This window comes from Protopterus annectens, chromosome 3.part1 (assembly GCF_019279795.1).
Source record: "Protopterus annectens isolate FY-2018-M chromosome 3.part1, PAN1.0, whole genome shotgun sequence".
In the NCBI taxonomy this organism is placed as follows: Eukaryota; Metazoa; Chordata; order Ceratodontiformes; family Protopteridae; genus Protopterus; species Protopterus annectens.
In genome coordinates this window covers 259,707,023-259,729,861 of record NC_056732.1, presented here as the reverse complement: position 1 = coordinate 259,729,861, position 22,839 = coordinate 259,707,023, and the positions used below count along the sequence as shown (strand labels likewise).

At 39.8% G+C, this 22,839-nt stretch overlaps 1 protein-coding gene across 1 annotated transcript in view; it reads right to left on the bottom strand.

Moving 5' to 3' along the window:
- Positions 1-268: 268 nt before the first annotated feature.
- Positions 269-22,839, bottom strand: part of AQP1 (aquaporin 1 (Colton blood group)) — a 69,319-nt gene continuing 46,748 nt past the window's right edge. The window contains 2 exon segments of the mRNA XM_044066746.1: positions 269-865; positions 18,140-18,217. Of these exon segments, the coding sequence (XP_043922681.1) occupies positions 686-865; positions 18,140-18,217 (258 nt within the window). The 3' untranslated portion in view covers positions 269-685.

Sequence of the window (22,839 nt, the reverse complement as noted above, 5' to 3'; positions counted from 1 at the left end):
TTACAATAGCTCTCAGTCTTAGGACATACTCTGTCATTCTACATAAGAAGCCCATGACTTCATTGACCTTATTCTTTCTGCAAAACTTTGTCGTAATAACTGTTATGAAAATATAGTTGATTATTTTTTACACCAGTGTTTTGTTAAGTATAGAATATTCAGTTTAATAGCCATTAAACTACACCCTTTAAATACACCTGAAAACAACATACAAACCCTGCATATACCAAACTAAAACATGGTAATCTTTTGATACACTTATTTTTTAACTGGACGAGCAACATATCATTCTGCAGTTGCCTATGTCAGATAACAAATGTGAATCCTACAAATGGCTGCTATTATTTATTCAATAACATCTGTAGTAACCGGTTTAACGTACTTGTAAGTAAAACACTGTGCAACACAAAGGCATATGAAGGATCAGCAGTTTTCCACACTAGCTTGAGAGTTAAACTATCATATAAATTCAGTTTTCCATAGTCATCTCACCATGTTTATGGCAGCTACATAAAAATAGAGGAAATGTCAGTGAGAGAGCAGAAGTTTACTTAAAACCAGAACAAGCAGCCAAGTCCTTTTTCTGATGTAAAAAAATAAGTAAACTGTAAGTCCATAATACTGATTTTTGCTTCAGAAAAACTGCAATTAAAAATGTCTTTTGTCAGTTTATTTATTAATTGTTTTATTTTGGTTTCATCTCTACCCTTGTGGTTGCTTCCTCTCCATCTAAGTCATACTCTTCAACATTGCCGCCAGCGAATGCTTTCAGGCGTTCTGATATGCTGTAGTTTCTTGGAAACAGGATGAAGTCATAAAAGAAGGAAGCTGCAATTCCTCCAATCACAGGGCCAATCCAATAAACCTAAAATAACATAGAATTTGAGTTATCAGTACAACATAGATTGGCAAGGTTTAGCAAAGCAGCAATAGTCCTCAAACAGCAGTTTGATTCGAATAAATAAAATAGGCAAAATTTTGGGAAATCTGCAAAAGCGCATTTTTAGATCATTTTAAAAAAAGCGCTTCAGGAGAGTATGATGAGAGAACGCATTTTGTTTAGAACATTAAATAAGCTTATGCACTGCAGAATTCTAGTACAACTCATTTTTTGTTATAAAATTATACAGATGCATACATTGTTACAGTTAATATTTAGGATGGGATTCTGAAAAGTCTTTCATCGAGCTACTCAGAAGTCTTCAGTGTAGTTAAACGGGCAATGCAGTAAGCAGTATTAATGTGTGACATACAAAGGAATAGTAATATTTAAAAGGCAGTTTTTATCCTATGAACAATGAAATGTACATTGGCTTTGCTTACATTATGATTATATGTACACATAAAAAGGGGAATTCTACAAGTTCTTCCAGTATTCTATTCCAAACTTTTTGGAGTAATTAAAGGGGCAGTGCAACAAACAGTGCATACATGTGACATGCATTATGAACATGAATTGTAAATTGACTGATAGATTCGTAAACAATGATGTAATGCCATATATGTTGGCTTTGCATACATTATGGTTATGCACACACATTTACATATACATGCATATATTTTATATGTATATATATATATATATATATATATATATATATATATATATATATATATATATATATATATATATATATACAGAATATTCATAAATCTGAATTCACAAACATTTTAGACAAACAGTTTTAAAAATCTGTTAAGGACTATGACACCTCAGATCTACAGAAAACATTTCACAATATGTCATAATATGTCAAAAGATTAAAGTGACCCTTTTCCTAATACTTGCTCACTCATCAGTATTCATCGGACCGTTAAGTTCCCCATACATCCCTTATCTCAGAAATATTTCCTGTCTTTCCGATAATTCATATTCTCTGTACAATGTCCATTTGGAGGAATATTTGTTTTTAACTTTTATAGCAGTAAACAATTTCTCCTTCTGTATTCTGCTTGTTTTTTGAGATGTCAGTCTTGGTCAACAGCAAAACAAGCTATTTATCTAAACTGAAGGCAGGAAAGTAAATATGTGGCATGGATCAGTATCTCACTGCAACTGTCCATGAATTTATCATTTATTTCCAAAACATCATTAATGCAATTTCTTTGGCAGTTGTTGTTGTGTCTTTCGGTGTTTCCCAGTTAGGGGTCACCACAGCGGAACTCCGGTCCGCTAATGATTGGCAGTAGATTTTTACGTGCCGAATTGCTGGCCCTGACGCACAACCTTCAATGAAGGTACGCCCATTCACGCATGTCTCCACACAGAAGATGCTCTAGCTGAGAATCAAACAGGACAACATCTTACTGTGAGGCGACAACGCTACCGCAGCACCACCACCGCAGTCTTGAATGAGTATAATGTTATTATTCACAAATATCTGTAATTAGTGACTAAAGAAGAATATTTCCGCATTAGAAAAGCAAAATGCTGGGATATGGTAAATTGTAAGAACTATTTGAAATGTGGTAAATATGATTTTTCATGATTTGATATTCTCAGAGACTTGCTTAGCTTAGTATCTCATGATAATATAAAGTTATTTCTTTTTTTTCACACCAGCATAATCTTTGTATAAGTGGTTCATATCAGTTCCACTTACAAAATGTGTAAAGAGACTTGTTAGTCCAGGTTATGTATTAAAATACTTATAGAATGATAGACTGATAGATTGTTACTAGGCAAATGACCCAGGGGCCCTTTCTAAGCCTAGGCAACATTTTCCCGAGCGAATTATAATGCCCTCTATCTGAATAGGACATTAAGAGCCAGGCATTTTAAGCTACCTCTGTCCATAAGGGACTTGGATGCCAGGCACGGTGTAAATTTCCTATTCCCCATACACTGGTCTATGTTGCACTTTAAGTGGGTAATAGATGAACTCAGCTTCATGTGGATGGAAAGCCTGTTCTATAGGAGGGCAGTCTCTGGGACACATATCTGTCCCTCCAGCATGTTCTGTTTAAGTCACAGGCAAAATTCAGGTCCCTAGGCCGTGTACTTCTAGTACTCTTTGACTTGCAAATATGTAGAAGATTCATAAGTGTGGGGTTTTCAGATGCCTGGTAAGCCAGGCATAGATCACTATTCAGCAATCTATAGGAGACTGAGTGCAGGGAAAGGGCTTTAAGGTGCTCTGCATATGCTAGGTTTGTTACACTTTGCATTCTTTTTGTAAAGACCCTCTGAGGTCACCCTAGTTGCTGCATATGCTTGGTCAGGTACATGCCTGATCAGGTACATACCAAAGGGAACATTGTACTCTATGATTGGTCTGATAAGGGTGGAGTGCAGAAGGATAATGACCTCTTTGAACCTAGATGCCATGCCCTTACTTATAAGTTGCACAACATAAAATGATTTCCTCACCACTGTGGCCACATGGTAGTTGAAGGTAAGGCTACTGTGTATGTGCGTACCCAGATCCCTGACCACTGGATCGACTTTTAGGGGTGTATTAACAACATAGAAATTACCCGGGATGGTTGACTTCCTAAAAGTAGCATTTCTCTGTTTGGGTGTTTTCTATGTAAGTCCATGAGAACATAAATTGTTTTTTATGTAATTAAAGATTGCCTATACTAAATTAAGAAAGCTGTATGACAGGAAATGGATTTCTCATACTTTGAGCAGACCTTCTTTTTTAACAAGTATCAACAATTAAATACATGTAAAAGGATCCCCAGTATTGGAAATCTGTTTTGGACTGTTTGTCAGGATTATTGAAAATGTAATAGGTTGTTCATTTCCTTTGTAATTTTTGTACCCAGACTAGAAAAATATATGGAGATATGACTGCAGTGTGTTATGGCAAAGAATTCCTTGAATGTTTACTGTTCTCTTCTCCTGAGTGCATCTGTGTTACAAAATTATTCACAAAAAGTGGGAAAAAGTATTTAGCTCTAGCTATGCCTCCCTCTCAGCTTAGTTTAGTGAAGTACCGTTCTGGATATTAAGTTTTAAATTTGTTTCAGAATTTATTTCAGAACTGCTTAAGAACTGTATCCAAAAGTCAGTGAAATGTTACTTTTCCAAGATATACAGATCAGTGGAAAACCCATTTGCCTTTTGTATAAAAGCACTGTCTTGAAAGGGCAATATATTATTTGATCATATAAATACTCATTTTATTTACAATATATTTTCAAAATACTTTTTGCCAGTAACATTTTATACCATCCACACAAAATCTTCTTGAAATAACAATTGGGATATGCATTTTGGTTTACCTAAATAAGGCAAGATACCCTAAGAAACAGAGAAAAATGAATATTTTAGCCAGACTCTTGATATTTCTTTTGCATCTGAGTATAGGTAATTTTTGAAATGCACACAGACAAATAAAAATAATTAATTATTTTCACTTGATATAAACAAGTCTAAACACAGCCAAATCTCACACGTAAAGCTTTTAATTTTGAAGTGAGTGATATTAATTATAGAGGGATGGAATTTAAAAAAAAAAGATGATAAAGCTTTTCTAAAATGTTTTAAATTTAGTATACATTTGCAATTGATATTTGAACGTTTTGAGAGGGATATGCTATAGGATATAAAAAAATATTGGGGGTAAGGTAATATGCTATACTGAGCAGCTACATCACACCAGAGTCCAAAACCAATGACTCTTGTCAGTCCTAAATCTGCATATATTAGTAGGATGCTAGTAGGGACTAGCAGAGCCCTGTGCCGTATCACTAAAGAAGAATCAGGCTGACAATGTCAAAACACTATAGAGACTGAGTGGCCAAAAGAAAGGACTTACGTATGCTGTTGAGATACTGTTTCTCAAAATATTCCCTTTCCTTTGAGGTACGGCAGTCTTGGAGTTGGTATATATAAGTTCAGGTGAGTGTGTTGAGCTCACCCTCCCCTTCACAAAAAGAAGTTTAAAGGAGGAGAGCAATTTTCGAGATTCACTCTTCTCCTGTATTTTTGTTCTTTTTTTTCTACTTGTTAACGCTAGCATTTCAAGTGTCGACATCTCAATAAGAAGCCAGATGTAGGGTAAAGTTGTGTGTGAGTCATCCTCCATTTCAATGGCGACAGCTCACACAGGTAAAATGTTTAAAAACAGCTCAAAACATCTGATAAGTTAATGTCCCAGTATACCAGCCCCAGTTAGATGATTATTAAAATGCCTGCATAATGGCTTTGCTATCTGTAGTGCATGCATTCTCCCATCTGTCATATAGGTAGCACTGTTGTGCAAGCCATCCTCTTGCCCATTCAACTCCACCTGCATAGTTGCTCTGGTACTTGCAAGAGGGTTCACTGCTTGAAGTAAGTATGTTGCCCTACAGGTGGGACTCTAGTACCAGACTACTTTGAGAAGTCTCAGAAGGTCACCCAAGTTCTAACCTGGGACTGTGTTATGTCAGGAATGGGTAATGAGATTTATTGCCATAAAATATTACACAGTCTCAGTATTTGCTGTTTCACTACCCAGTCCTCACATAATGCAGTTCCTGGGGTGGCAGTGAGGGGAACTGTTTCTGGCATACCTGTCCCAAGATTATATCATACCCAGTATGTGCATCAGATTAAGGATAATAAAGCAGGAGGGAAGAGGATCTCCATTACACTACTGCGAATGCTACAGAATTTGGCCCATTAATGTATGTTGGAAAAATTAAACACTGCCACTATGCATTAATATTTTGCCACCCACACCTTACATAGGTGTTTTGCTACAGTAAGGAAAATGTTAAACAGTTTTGAAGCACCTGGTCTTGCTGTATTTCTCTTTGTTCCCTTCCTCCATTTACATCAGGAAGGTGGATGATCAGGGTGGCTTGGCTGCAGCTGCAGTTATAGATAGTTATATATTTGATTTGATTTGATGGTGCTAAATTTCTGGATATCAGGAAAAAGCTTAAATTTCCTGGTAAATCTTCTTCTGGCTTTTCCCAGTTAGGGGTCACCACAGCGGGTCATCTATCTGCTTGTGATTGGCAGTGGAGTTTTACAGTGTCGAGTTGCCAGCCTGGCACCCAACCTTACACAGAAGGCACACACACACACACACACTCACACCTAGGGCTACTTTAGAGTGTCCAATCCACCTTCAGCATGTCTTTGGGATGAAACTGGAGCACCTGGAGGAAACCCATGTGACCACAGGGAGGACATGCAGACTCCACACAGAAGGCACCCCAACCGAGGATCAAACCAGAGAACCGCTTGCTGTGAGGTGGCAATGCTAACCACTGCACCACCATGGCCACCCTCTGATTTCCTGGTAAATAAAAAGTATAATTAACCTTTTCCAACTGCTTTATCTTTCTCATTCTCTCTCTCTCTCTCTCTCTATATATATATATATATATATATATATATATATATATATATATATATATATATAACACACACACACACACACACACACACACACACACACACACACACACACACACACAGACACATACACACATACAATGGATATAAAAAGTATACACACCCCTGTTAAAATGCCAGGTTTTTGTGATATAAAAAATGAGACCACAATAAATAATTTCAAAACTTTTCCCACCTTTAATGTGACCTATAACCTGTACAATTCAATTGAAAAACAAATAACTCTTTTAGAGGAAAAAATAGAAAAAAGAAAAAACGTACAATAATATGGTTGCATAAGTGTGCACACCCTTAAACTAATACTTTGTTGAAGCACCTTTTGATTTAATTACATCATTCTGTCTTCTTGGGTACGTACCTGCCATCAACTAAAAAGACTCTGATTAACCCCAAATAAAGTTCAGCTATCCTAGTAGGATATTCCTGACATTTACTCACTTGTCTGCTACAGTAAAAGCCATGGTTCACAGAGAGCTTACAAAGCATCAAAGGAATCTCATTGTTAAAAGGTATCAGCCAGGAGAAGGGTACAAAAAAAATTCCACAGCATTGGATATACCATGGAACACAGTAAAGATAGTCATCAAAAAGTGGTGAAAATATGGAACAACAGTGACATTGCAAAGAACTGGATATCCCTCCAAAAGTGATGAAAAGACAAGATGAAAAATGGTCAGGGATGCTGGCAAGAGACCTACAGCAACACTGAAGGAGCTGCAGGAATTTCTGGCAAGTGCTGCTTGTGTACTACATGTGACAACAATCTCCCATATTCTCCATATTTATTTATTTATTTTACATTTGTTGACCGGGATTGTCCGACTGAGCTGAAGAGCCCTTTTTCAGCGGAGGCCCGGGGGAGAAAAGCTCCAACATATTATACAATTTTCATTATAAATTAGCATTAAACAGCAATGTTGCAGGATTATTACAAGGCATCAAGTAGCAATACAATGTTATACAATGTCAGTAATCAGGAGTATATCATAACTATTTCAAGATGTATAAAAAAGAAATATGTCATTAAGATGGTATAGTTTTTGGGATAAGTGGTTAAAAAAAACAGTTTTATCATGATGTAGTTGCATGAAGGCAAGACAATTACTATAGAATGTTTCTCTGAGGCAATTTGCTTAATAGATTTTAGAAGACAGTAGAAAGAGTAGTCAAGGAAAATTAGAGAGAGCTAGTGAGAAGAGTGAGTTAAGGGCAGAAAGTAGATTAAGTTATGAGAAGTAGGGGATGTTTAAGGAGGGAGAGTGCAGTGGCAGGACCAGTGACTTTTAAAGTGCTCTCTGGTGGCTGTCTTAAATTGTTTAGGATGTGTAAGGGTCCTGATTTCTAGTGGGAACCTATTCCAGACAATAGTTGGGTGATAACTGTACATGTTGTGTCCAAAGTTAGACTTGGGTTTGTAGATTTGTAGTAGGTCTTGGTTAGAGCTTCAGAGAGGTCTGGAGGGAGGATAATGGGAGATGAGATGGGATAGTGCTGGGCAGTAGGAAGGCTGGTATAGGACAGAACGGCTGATCTGGAGCTGAGAGAGAAGAAGCTGGTGGGGTAATTCAAGCCAGTTTAGGTGTTTTAGAGATGGACAGTGATGGGATTTGTAAGTTTGTTGGGCAGCAAATCTAGCTACCTTGTTGTAGGTAGATTCGAGTTTGGTCAGGAGTGCTGAGTTAAGATTTGTGAGAATTTGAGAATTGTACATTAGACTGAGTAGAAGGTAGGTAAGAGAGAGAGTAATCGTGTCTTCAGAGGTAAGGAATTTCTTGTTACGGTAAAGGAGCCCTAGTTTTGAATGAGTCATTTTGATACAGTTATTAACATGCACTCCTCAGCATGGAGAACATAGACGTCTGTGCAGTAACTGAAACCTGGTTCAAGGCTCCTGAGAGCACCCCAGCGCTACCAGGCTATACCTCGTATCATGCTTTTCGGCCCCAAAACCCGGGCCGAACCACAAAGGAGGGAGTGTCCATATTCATCAAGGACACCCACACCTCCAGGTTAGTAGCAACACATGAAGCATCAGAGACCATACAGGTGCAACTAACCATAGGCAAAACTGCTATACAACTGGTAGCATGTTACAGACCACCCTCCCAATCTCAGGAACCCCACTCAGCCTTCCTGAACACATTGGACGATATGAATGTATCACAAAATACCATCATACTGGGAGACTTCAACTACCCAAACATAGATTGGGTACATTATTCTAGCCCTAACACCCTAGCCCAAAGGTTCCTGGAATTCATAAATTCAAATGCACTGGAACAACTAGTCACCTCTCCCACTAGGGGGGATAATATACTAGACCTGATCATCACAAACATGGGGACAAAATGCTCCACACCGGAGGTATACCCCTCACTAGTGAGATCTGACCACAAACTAATCACACTGGATATACATATCCCACCTCCACCCCCAGCACAAAGGACCACAGTGAAAAACTTCTCAAAAGCAGACTTCACTCTTCTTAAGACTGAGATGGTATCCTTTAAGCCCACTGGGCCAGTGGATACCACATCCCACAATGCCGAATCCTTCACAAATGCTTTCTATGGACATCTCCAAGAATGCATGGATCATGCAATCCCAAATAAATCAAAGTCCCTCTCCACCAAAGGCAAGCATCCTGTCTGGTGGACCTCAGCCATTAACAAATTGTATAACAAAAGAAGGAAGCTACTGCACGTCAGAGCAAAATCCCATAAAGGGAAGACATCTCTGATCAAAATTAGCAGAAAACTACGTTCTCTCATAAAAACATCCAAGGCCAACTTTGAGAGAAAAATCGCTAAGGACACTAAAAATAACCACAAAGCCTTCTTCAGCTATGTTAGAAACCTGGGCGGAAACCCTCAGATATGCTCAGAGTTAGTTCACAACAACAAAAAATACACTGAACCCACAGATATTGCCAACATTCTGGCTGACAGGTTCAGTGCAAATTTCTCCCCTCCCTCACCCCCAAAAGAAGTAATACTTATCCCAGCTGAATGTAATCTCCCTGTCATCTCAGATGTCCAAGTGAGAACCGCCCTCAACAAAGCTAAAAACACAGCATCAATGGGACCTGACGGTATCCCGGGTTGCGTGCTACGTGAACTCCAAGAGGAGCTAAACCCGCACATAAAAATGCTATTTAACCTTAGCCTTAGGACAGGATATGTACCTGAACACTGACGTACAGCAACAGTGGTCCCACTCCACAAAGGGGGTACCTCTACAGACCCAGGGAACTACCGCCCCATAAGCTTAACCAGCCTGGTCTGCAAAGCTATGGAAAGAATCATTATGGAACTCATAAACAGAGACATAGGGGACCTACAGACACTTGACCCCACCCAGTTCAGCTTTGTAAAGGGCAGATCCTGCCTTTTGAACCTGGTTGACTTTTTTGAAACAGTCACTAGAGCCATTGATGAGGGCAAAGCAGTCCATACAGCCTACCTGGACTTGGCTAAGGCCTTCGACACAATACCCCACTCAGGCATCATAGACAAGCTCAACAGCTTAAACGTAAACCCTTATGTCACTAGATGGGTTGCAAACTGGCTAAAGGACAGAACCCATAAAGTTAAAATCGCTGGAGCAATGTCAGACTCTAAGCCAGTCACAAGTGGTGTCCCACAGGGATCTGTCCTGAGACCCCTCTTGTTCGGCATTTATTTCTCAGATGTTAAAGCAAACATGGGAGGGTTGTGGCTGACAAAGTTCGCAGATGACTGCAAACTAGGTGCCATAGTAGATACACCAGCGGACACATACATCCTACAAAAAGGCCTCACAGAAACGGACAACTGGTGCCGGAGTCACGGCCTTAAACTAAATGCCAAAAAATGTATAGTCATCCCCTTTGGGAAAAACAAAGTATCCACAAATTATCACATAGACAGCAACCCACTGAGTACGGAAAAAGTAATCAGAGACCTAGGGACCCAAGTCGACAGCGACCTCTCATTTGACACCCACATTGCCAAAGTGGTTAGAAAAACATTCTACCTTGCACACCTCATCATGAAGGGATTCACATCCAGATCCAAGGATGTCATTGTACCCCTATACTCCTCCCTCATCAGACCCATGATTGAGTACAAGGCCCCATTTGGTATGTACCTCACCCGGCATTTGCAACAGCTGGAGAGACCACAAAAGTACCTCACCAAGAGGATCAAGGGTCTCCAACATATGTCTTATTCTGCCAGACTAAAGAAACTTCAGCTCTATTCAGTAGCATACCGCCTGCTCAGAGGTGATCTCTGCCTGACGTACAAGGCCATGTCCAATCAGGATCTGATGGACATGCTCCACCTCAAAAAATCCAAATCCATCAGGACCACAAGAGCTAAAGATTTAAACCTCAGCACAAGTATGAATAGGACATGCTGGAGGGATAGATTCATAACCCAGAGGCTTCCCATGCTTTGGAACAAGATCCCAGTTCATGTTAGGCAGAGCCCCTCACTGACTCTCTTCAAGAGAAATCTTGATGAGTGGATGGGAGATCGTAAGTTTACCCCAGGGATCACATCTGTGTCACTGCTAGACAGGGGCACAGTAAACTAATTCTATTATATAAGGGGACCTTCATCGTGTCACTACTAGACAGAGGCACAGTATTCTAAATTTATTCTGTACATTTTTGCACCATTTCATGGGGTGGCAAAAGCCACATCACTATGGCTAGGCTTACAAATGCCCCAGGGCAGATAGCCTAGTACTAAACTATGAAACTATGAAACTATAAGTCAAATTTAAGCTGATTGTCGATGGTTATGCCTAAGAGCTTAGTACTGGATTCTACCTGAATGGGAGTGTTACTAAGGGACTGTATGGAGAAGGAGGATTTAATATTTATGAACTTTTTAGGTAGGAAGAGTAACAGATTTGTTTTTTTAGGGTTAAGGATGAACTGGTTGTCGGAGAGCCATGTTTCAACTAAGTTAAAAAATGCCTGAGTAGCTGAGAAGAGCTTAGATGGAGAGTTGGCTGTGGTGATGACTGCAGAGTCATCTGCGTATTGCACTAAAGATGACTGAGGACAGGAGGTATAGAGCTGATTAGTAAAGATATTAAAAAGTAAAGACCCTAGGATAGACCCTTGAGTACACCCATTTTGACAGGGAGAGAAGGGTAGAGTGCAGAGTGCCATCTTACTAACTGAGATCTGTCAAAGAGGTAGCTGGAGAACCATGCAACAGTATCAGAGGAGATGTTGAGGTTATGCAGTTTGTGCAGCAGAAGAGAGTGTGAGACAGTGTCAAAAGCTTTTAAGAGGTCCAAGAATAGGCAAGAAATTAGTTTATGGTCCTCCATGGCTATACAGGCAGTGTTGAGGAAGGATAATAGAGCTGTAGTGGTGCTATGTTTGGGTCTGAAGCCGTGTTGAGTGGGTGTAAGCAGATAAGTCTAGGCTATAGGGTAAGACTGCAAGAAGAAGCCTTTTCTGATACAGAAAATCATCCAGGCCCAGCTAAAATTTGCAAAACAATACATCAAGTCTCTCAAAAGCATGTGGGAAAATGTGTTATGGTCTGATGGGACCAAGGTCAAACTTTTTGACCACAATTCCAAAAGGTAAGTTTGGCTAAAAAACAACACTTCACATTACCAAAAGAACACCATCCCCGGGTGCAGCATGGTGGTGGCAGTATCATGCTTTGGGGATGCTTTTCTTCAGCTGGAACTGGGGCTTTAGTCAAGGTGGTGGGAATTATGAATTGTTCCAAATACCAGTCACTTTTGGCCCAAAACCTTCAGGCATCTGCTAGAAAGCTGAAGATGAAAAGGAATTTCACCTTTCAACACAACAATGACTCCGAGCATACATCCAAATAAACAAAAGAATGGCTTCACCAGAAGAAAATTAAAGTTTTAGAATGGCCCAGCCAGAGCCCAGACCTAAATCCAATAGAAAATCTATAGCGTGGCCTGAAGAGGGCTGTGCACAAGAGATTCATAGGTTAGTACTAAGCTAACTTCCCTTGCGAGCCATTTTAAGCCTAGCCAATTATTCCTTGTGAGACTCAAACCCTGCACCTTGTGTTTGTAAGGCAAACACCTTAACCATTAGGCCACCATCCCTGGGTGTAGCATGGTGGTGGCAGTATCATGCTTTGGGGTTGCTTTTCTTCAGCTGGAACTGGGGCTTTAGTCAAGGTGGTGGGAATTATGAATTGTTCCAAATACTCACAATCTGACAGATTTGGAGCATTTTTGCAAAGAAGAGTGGGCAAAAAATCATGCAGACCCATGCATCATCCGGGACAAGACTGGATCACCAAACAGGCTGTGGCCTGCTTCTCTTCTTGGGATTGGTGTTAACAGTTTGCTTCTGGGGAGAGAAGAAGCAAAGCAGTATTGTATCCCAACAGAGCGAAGCTGTGCTGAGACTAGCATTAGTAGTAGCCAGGCAGTAGCCATTCATGCGACTCCCCTCTTTTCATCATTCTTGACAGGCTAATTCTTTATCTTTCATTAAGTACTACTTGATTTCTTTCTAACTTCAGAATACCTGCCTAAGTACTTCATCCTTAAATTTTCAGGGCCTACTTATTAGTTTCCCCTCAAGTGTTTGGCAGTGCTCTGTACAGACAAAGACACGTTGAGTGACATTTTACCTGTAAAAGGAATATATAAGGAAACAGCTCCAGTATTTAGTAGCAATGACCATCCCTCCAGGCATGTCTAAAGGTCAGTTCCCTGTGCTTTCTCCTATTAACCTGGTGAACTTGGGCATTCTGAGGCAGTGCAGCAATTGCCTCATGTACACAGACAACCCTCTCCTCTTACCTCCCAACACTCAGACTTGTGAGAGATGCACTTATATATCCAAACTGGAAGCCATGCACTCTCAAGCCAAGACAAGAATAGCTGGCCAAGAGGAGAAGGTCAATACCTGCACCACACCACATGCAACACATAGCCATCCAGAATACCCACCATCACAGCTCTCACATAAAAACACAAAATACACACCCACCTTCATGGAGGCTGTCAATAGAAATCTACCCAAACAGCAGAGACCTCCAAGGCATAAATCGCACTTGACCACCACAACACAGCACAAACCATAAGCCACATGGCTCACCTACACAGTGTGCCCCTCAACCTAAGCCCCTAAGGCAAAACAGCTTGCCCAATACACTACTCATAGGTGACTCGATAGTGAGGCACGCTGATCTCCCACTCACTAGGTTGAATAAGGAGAAGGTAACAGTTAGCTGTCTATCAGGTGCCAGAATCTGACACATAACACATGCACTCAGGTCACTCCACAACAAGTACAAGTATGACTCTGTCACTGTCCATGTTGGTGTGAATGACCTGAGATGCACCTCCCTGGACTACATGAAAAGAGACATGGAGGAGCTCTCGGATTATGTGGCCCAGGCAGGTATGACCCTAGCCCTGATCTGCATCCTACCATCACCCAGAATGATACCACAGTACAAGCAGAAAATGACTAAACTTCAACAATTGGCTAAATTTCTGGTGTCATTCTAAGGGGATCCAGTATTTGTCTGCTTGGAATGACAAGATTGACAGATCGCAATGCTTTGCCAGAGATGGCCTGCATCCGTCACCCCTGGGTTTCCGGATAGTGGCTAAGGCTCTTGCCACTCTTATAGTGCCTTTTTAGGCAGTATTCCAAAGACAAAATTACCACCATAACAGCTATAAATAAATGCAATCTGAGGGTCATGCTGCTCAGTGCTAGAAGTCTAAATCTCAATCTCAAGATGCACTTGCTTGAAGCACTCCTCAAAATGAAGAACATCGACATTTGTGCTGTAATGGAGACTTGGTTTAAAGCAGCAGAAAGCACCCCTGCACTACCAGGCTATAACTCATTCCACACCTTTTGGCCCCAGAACATGGACCGAAGCTCCAAAGGCGGTGGTGTCTCCATATTCATAAAGGATATGCACACCTCCAGACTAGTTACCCAGCATAATGCATCTGAGGTACAACTAACATTGGGTAAAACAATGATTCAGGTCATATCCTGCTATAGGCCCGCAACCATGTCCCAAGACTCTCACTCCACATTTCTAAGCACCCTGGAAACTACTAGGGTCCAACCTAACACTCTGATACTATGTGACTTCAACTACCCCTCCATCAACTGGGAAAAATACTCATTCACCAATACACTGGCCCAACACTTCCTGGAATTCATCAGTTCCAATGCCCTGGACCAGCTCATTCTTAATCCCACTAGAGGAAGCAACATCCTTGACCTGGTTATTACTAACATGGGCAAATGTTGCTCTACACCTTTAGTCAATTCCTCCCTGGTTAGCTCCGACCACAAACTAATCACCATGGAAATCCAGATCTCACCTGCACCTCCCGCAAAGGTAACTACCATGAAAAACTTCTCCAAAGTTTACTTTGGACTCCTAAAAACAGAGGTGGATAACTTCATGGCACCCAGGTCAATGGAAAATAGATGCATGGCTGCCAAATCATACACAAATGCACTGCAAGAACACATACATAAATACATGGCACTAGCCATACCCAACAGAACCAAGATGCTCTCCTCCAAAAAAAGGAAGCCAATCTGGTGGTCCCCTGCCATTAATAAACTCTACAACAAAAGGAAAAAACTGTTGCAGAAAAAGGTGAAGTCCCAAGACTGGAAAAACTCCCTTATTAGCCTCAACAAAAAGTTGAGATCCCTCATCAAAACCTCTAAAGCCAGTTATGAAGGCAGAATTGCGACAGACACTAAAAACAACCACAAAGCTTTCTATATTTATATCAGAAATCTACATGGCAATATCCAGGTTTGCTCTGAGTTACTGCACAATGGTACCTCATATACAGAACCAACAGATATTGCCAACATACTGGCTGACAGATTCAGTGCCAACTATACCCCCCCCAAAGGACCAATCAAAATACCAGAGGAATGCCAGGCACCCAGCATTACTGCAGAACAGGTTAAAGCTGCATTGTCCAAGGCCAAGAATACAGCTCTCATGGGACCCAACAATATCCCTGGATGTGTTCTACATGAACTACAAAATGAACTGGCACCACATCTGTGTGCTCTGTTCAAGTCACAGTCTCACCTCAGGCTTTGTCCCTACCAAATGGCACACTGCTACAGTCATCCCTCTGCATAAAGGGGGAGCGACTACAGACCCTGGGAATTATCTCCCTATTAGCCTGACAAGTCTGATATGTAAGGCTATGGAGCACATCATCATGGACCTAGTTAACAAGGATATAGGGAATCTCCAAACTCTAGATCCCATGCAATTTGGTTTTGTGAAAGGTGGATCATGCCTGCTCAACCTGGTTGACCTCTTTGAGTCAGTCACCAGAGCTGTGGATGAAGGGAAGGCAGTTCATACTGCCTACCTTGATCTGGCCAAGGCCTTTGATACCTTTTCCCTCTCAGGAATTCTTGATAAACTCAACCAAACTAGGCATCAACCCTTATATCACTAGGTGGGTTACAAATTGGCTCACAGATAGAACCCACAGTCTGAAAGTAGCGGACTCCAAGTCAGACTGCTGACCAGTCACAAGTGGTGTCCCACAGGGATCAGTCCTGGGTCCTCTCCTGTTTGGCATCTACTTCTCAGAAGTCCAGGCCAACACAGAGGGGCTCTGGCTGACCATGTTCACAGATGACTGCAAGCTGAGAGCCATTATTAACTCCCCAAGTGATGTAGACATCCTACAGAAAGGCCTCATTGAGACCAATGACTGGTGTTGAAACCATGGCCTTAAGTTTAATGCCAAAAAATGCGTCGTCATCCCCATTGAGAAAAACTCAGTTCCCACTAAACACTGAAGGCGTTATAAGAGATCTGGGGACAAAGGTTGACAGCAACCTCTCCTTCGACCACCACATTGCCACTGTGGTCAGAAAATCCTTCTATGTGGCACATCTCATTACCAAGGGTTTTGCATCCAGGAAGAAAGAGGTCATCACCTTTCTGTACTCTTCCCACATTAGGCCAATCATAAAGTATAATGCCCCATTTGACATGTACCTTACTAGACATATGCAACAGCTGTAAAGGTCACAAAAGTACCTCACAGAGACGATCCTAGGCCTTAACACATGTCGAACACGGACAGACTCAAAAAACTCCAGCTATTCTCTGTCTCATATCGTCTACTAAGTGGCGATCTCTGCTTGACTTACAAAGCCATGTTTGACCCTGCTCTGTTAGAAATGCTACATCTAAAGAAATCCCTCCACACCACATGCTCCAGAGACCTCAACCTCATTACCACAATCAACAGAACATGCTGGAGGGACAGGTTCATAACCCAGAGACAGCCCATGCTCTGAAATAGACTTCCCATACATGTCAAGCAAAGCACCTCACTGGCCCTCTTCATGAGAAATCTTGATGAGTGGATGGGAAATAGAAAGTTCAGCCCAGGGATCACTCCAGTGGCTCTACTTGATAGAGGCACTGGGAACTGACGTTGGATGGCACTATGCCACGGCACTTCTATGAGCTAGGCTTGTAAAAGTTCCAGGGCCATTAGCCTAGTACACACCTATGAACCTATGAACCAAATATTGCCAAGTCAAGATGTGCCATGCAGACAGACTCCTAACCAAGAACACTGAATTCTGTAATTATATCAAAAGATGCTTCAACAAAGTATTAGTTTAAGGGTGTGCACACTTATTCAACCAGCTTATTGTTTACATTTTTTTTATTTTTTTATATTTTTCCCCTAACAGATTTGTTTATTTTTTAATTGAATTGTACAGGTTATAGATCACATTAAAGGTGGGAAAAGTTTTGAAATGATTTATTGTGGTCTCATTTTTTATATCGCAAAAGCTGGCATTTTAACAGGGATGTGTACACTTTTTATATCCACTGTATGTCTTATATATGCACTGAAGAAACCCCATTACAGGGGTGAAACTTGGTCTACTGTTTTGCTTGTGATGGCCTGATCTACTATTTACTTTGAATTTGAACTGGTACTCCCTTGTCATTCTGCATTGCTTAATGTTCCTTATGCACTATTTCTATTTTGAAGTCATCCATGCATGGGTTGTACTGGGGGTCTATATTAGATGATCAAACTTTCAAAAGTTCGACTGTCATATGCTCGGCACCATATGATCGAATTTTTGAAAGTTCAAATGTTTTAACGGAGATTTCCGTACAGTGCAGAATGGGAAGATTTCCCTTTTCTGCACTGTAGTCCGATCTCGGAGTTAGTATATATAAAAAGCGGGGTATGGAGGGCACAGCCCTCTAGGTGTGGGGTGCCAGGGGGTTTGCCCCTCCTGCTTAAAATGTTCAGGTAGGTTATTTGTGTAGTTTGTTTTTTTTATTAGATGTTCAAACTTTTAAAAGTTTGATCATATGGTGTCAACCATATGACAGTCAAACTTTTAAATGTTCGATTATCTAATATAGATCCTGTATTGGTTACTTATATACAAGCTTGCAGTCATAATATCAAGGACCAGAAAGTCAAATTCCTGAAAGTAAAAAGGATCACACCAAACATTAAAAAAATGCAGACACTCATAATATCAGACTCCCAGACTTGCTCCCCCCTCTGTGGTGTTTAATTATCTTTTATTTACAGTCCCACCACTCCCACTATGAATTGTTTAATTTATAATTAATTCACATGTAACTGTATTTATCTTTTTAGTGAATCAGTGAACCATAAAATAGCTTGTAACTCAGAATTTCTCCACAATTCTTGACCAAAACAGATATCCATGGGTTTGTATGTATATAAATAGATCATACTTACCCAGTGATTTTCAAATCCTATAAATACAGCTGGACCAAAAGATCTTGCTGGATTCATTCCACAGCCAGTATAGTCAATCTGAACAGAAATAAATGAAAAAAATCAGCTTTGAATTTCAGCTACACAAAACATTTGCTAAAAATATTAAATATCTGAAAGGCATACTACTTTACATTCATTTCATGTATAGCCAAAGTATGTCTTTCTCAAAGACAATTGCTCATCTTTAACATTTTTGTTTCAGACAGTTTCTGACCTTTACACAGCCAGTTAATTTTCCAGATTGCTGTTAATATACATTTTCCTTTCATTTTCAGATACTTTCTTTGCCCTGTTTAGCACTGAGGGGAAAGTGGAGTCTCCTAGTACTCAAAGGGCATACGTCTATGAACTTATCTTGGCAGGTCACCATTCCATGGCAGGATACATGCAGACTCATGCACTCACATGTGAGCACATGCATATGCACAGACAGAATGCATGAATTTCTATGGGCAGTTTAAAGTATTTCTGGTTCCTCTACAGCATGGGATGTGTTAGAAAACAGGAACACCCATACAAAAAACCCACATGGAGACAGAGAGAGAGAAGATATGCAGTAATCACAGAAGGTACTCCAGTGGAAATGAAATCAAACTAAGTACTGCAAATCACCAATACTGACCTCAGCAACTCTGTTTCCCAATACTGCGCAGACAAAAATAATTTAGAAATCTAGAAGATGGATTTGTTCACTGATTTAATTATGCTACAACACAAAAAGATGCAGCTAAAAACTTTGGCTTGACAGTCATTTTGAATAAGTGTAAGTTGTGCCCATATAGACAGTGCTAGTGGGAACTAGCTTGAATAAAAAAAAAAACAGTAAGAACACTACACTATTTCAAATAAATGTCAAGACTAGAGGAAGTACTTCTGACAGAACATATAAGAAGGATCAAAACCTCCATTTCTCTAATTAGATGCTACACAGCTCAATAAAGGAAGCATGGCATGAGATCAAATGCACATCCACTATGCAGTATGGCTGCATGCAACATCTCTGAGCATATGTTCAGTAAGCATCAACTACAGAAACATTGGATTTCACATTGTTATTTAACAGTGGTGTGGAGAAATGTACAGTGAACTTGATTGCGATTCACTAAATAGGTCTTACCAGCCCAAGCAACTCAGTAAGGAAACAGTCAATCAGCCAGATACACTGACTACTAAAAAGGTAAAGTAATACAAAAGCCTGCAAACCTGATGAAATCTGAAACTACCCCACTGTAGCTCACAGACATTATAGCAGAGAGCAGAAGTTACAGATTCTTTTTACACTAGTTATAATTCAGAGAGGTTGATCACATGTTAATCTCCTTTTGTTGCTGTTTCTATATGTTGGTGTAGTGTGTAACTAACTGTATTAGACTTGAACACGATGTGAGAGCCTGCACTCCATTTTTTTAAATGAAGCAGAGTTTCGGAGACTGAATTTTAAGAGCTGAAATGGCAAACACAGACTGAGCAAGTAAGATCAATGACAACTATACAGCTCATCCATTAAAGCCTTTCTGAAGCAACGTAAACATCTGCTGTAGGATGACAGAGTGAACTTCTAATATAAACTTAAGACATGTGTTACTCTGATACATCTAACATGACTAAGGCACATCTGCAGTGAGTGAAGTTAACAGTTCCAATCAAGAGTGTTGTGTAACTGAAAATGAATGCAGCAGGCTAAGGAAAGATATCTGTGAAATAAAGAGGACTCATATCACAGTTCCCAGATAAAAACCAGTCACTTCTACCATCGGCAGTATTTCTCAAATGCTGTATTACAGCCTACAAACCTGAATAATTTGCAACATGCAATCACATTGCAATTACTAATAGATTTTTAAAATAGGTACTAGGGTTACTACAAACTGAATTTAGGTTATGATAACTGCCTTTTGACTTTAATGCCCTTGAATTGCACAGCTAAACTATTGCCCCATCATATGTCTTCCATGGCAGCTGTGCCATCATTTTCTCATAAAGACCACTCTTGGTGTCCTGTCCACCAGTCGTGGTCCTTGCAGTAGCAGTCTGTGGCCTTGAAACATATCATAAAAGATAATGCCACAGCCCTCCTCCAATGCAAAGCTCCTTGCATTTTGCTAAAAATGGCACATATATTGGGGTGGCAGTACACTGCTGGTACATAATGTGTAATACTAATTCTTTTGCAGCTTGATTCATATGCAGGCAAAAAAAAATTAGGAATCGCATTTGTTCACTAAATTAATTGTTATGCATTGTCCAGCTAAACATCACTTGCATTAAATCCATCTGAAAACTACTAAGATTTTGTTAAAATGACAACAGAAAATTAAGCCCGCATATTTAACTTTTGTACTTAATGTCTTTGTGCTAGTCCTTGAGCTACATCACTATTTCTAAAGATGTATTCTAGTCCAAAATGGCAGTGCTATAGCTATATTACTGTTTGTGGACATCTGTTCTAGTCTTAAAACTCTGTAGTACTTCTACATTACTGTTTATGGTATTTATTATTGTTCTAGAACTATGTGTTATATCTACAATACTCTTTCTGGGAATCTATTCTAGTCCAACAAATCTGTGTTATATCTACAATACAGTTTCTTGGAATCTAGTCTAGCCCAAGAAATTTGTGCTATATCTGCACTGATGTTTCTGGATATCTATTTTAGTCCTAGGGATGTATGATGTCAACACTTTTTTCAGTGGGGATCTATTCTAGTCCAATAATCTGTGATACATCAACATCACTGTTAGTAGGGATCTATTCTAGTCTTAAAATGTTGGTGCTTGATGCATCTATGTTATTATTTATGGATATCTATTCTAGTTCTAGAAGTCCTTGCAATATCTACAATACTATTTGTGGGGATCTATTCTGGTCCTAGAAGTCTGTGTTACATTTACATGTTTGTTGGGATCTATTTTCATCATGGAAATCTGTGTGAGATATCTGTTGAAGAGTGTAAAAAGCCAGTGATTGTTATGCTTTTCCATTAATGCTGGATTGCCTGGATATCTAAGTTACTAGTATAATTTCTTGTTAGGAAACCCTCACATCCAAACTGATCTTTATACTGCAGAATAAGAGACAAGCAGGACTAAAAGAACAATAAATATATAATGATAACAATAGTTAATACAAGCTTAATTAGTTATCAATAAACCTGTGCACTTTGCTTAAGAAATGCATTTGTTGTGAGCATACAGGCTGTACTAATGCATATAATATATATAAATAAAATGTGATTTGTGAAGCAAATTTATTGTAAAATGCACTCCCTTTCTCAGTTGACAAATTTTGATTGTTTATACCCATATCATTAATACATGTGTATTTGACACATTATATGATGAATGTGTGATTCCAAGAAGTTTTGTTTAATTTTTCCTGCAGTTTGTAGCATCCTACACCAGTTAATCATGAGAGTCATAGACAAATCTATGGTCATTTATTCCTTACTGCATAGATAGAACTTAAGGATGGTATGGTTATCATCCAAACAACTGTCAGGTTAATATTTATGCACTATTACGTCATTCATGTGCGTACCTCTGCAAACACCCAAGAGGTAAATGTGCAGTAAATGGAGTGAGGGTGTTTTATTAAGTCAAACAAGTGATATCCCTCAAACAGCCCTTACCCCCCCATCACATGCTAAGAGAACTCTAGTCTTATTTGGAGATACTTAGATGGGATCATATCTCCATGACCTCTATCCTCATTCCTGTTCGCAGGGAGAGGAGAACAGGCTATGTTTCATTACTCCCCTCTCTAACCAGGAATTTTTCCTAATACCTTAACTAACTAATCAAACTATAGCTGGGTTACAAGAATTCATAAAATTATATCCTCTCCCAGCAATTCAAAAGTTGAAGTAGCTCTCATTTTGAATTGCTGAATTTAAGAAATCCTTGACAATGTATATAAGTATTTCATATTTTTCACAGTTCAGTAACTACTGATACTTCGCCTTTGGTGAAAGAACCAAACATAGAGGTGTATCCATCTCCATTAAAGACAAATACACCTCAAGACTGGGAACAGTATGACTTCCTAGATGTACTCCAAGTCCAACTAACTGTAGGTAAAACTCCCTTCCATATCATTGTTAGCTATAGGTCCCTCAACATGAACCACATGAGCCACTCTGCCTACCTGAACCTATTTGAGTCATTAACTATACAACCAAACATCTTGGTCATGGGTGATTTTAACTATCCTTCCATCGACTGAGAGTCATATATGAGCACAAACATCCTCACCCTATGATTCCTGGACTTTCTTAATACAAGTGTTTGTTTTCCTACTACTACCTGGGAGACTGTCCGATCTAGCTAAACTGCAAGTATTTCTGCTTCTTGAACTGTTTTAAACTGTTTAAAGTTGTTTTTGCACCTATTTACCTGTTGAGGCTACACACTCAAGTGCGCTAGCCTGTGTTACATATTTATTGCATTTTCCTGCTGTTTGTTGCGAAAAAGAAAAAAAAAACATTTTCCTTGTTTCCTGACCTAGAGTAGTCCAAATACAAGCTTTGCTGTATTCTGGACTTTTGGAAAGTTCCTGTGTTGCCCATTTCCTTTCTTGGATAAAGGGAGGCTTCTTTGTTCACCAGTGGCAGTGGGGAGCTTGGAGCAGCCTAGTTCGCATAATAAACACCCTATTCCCA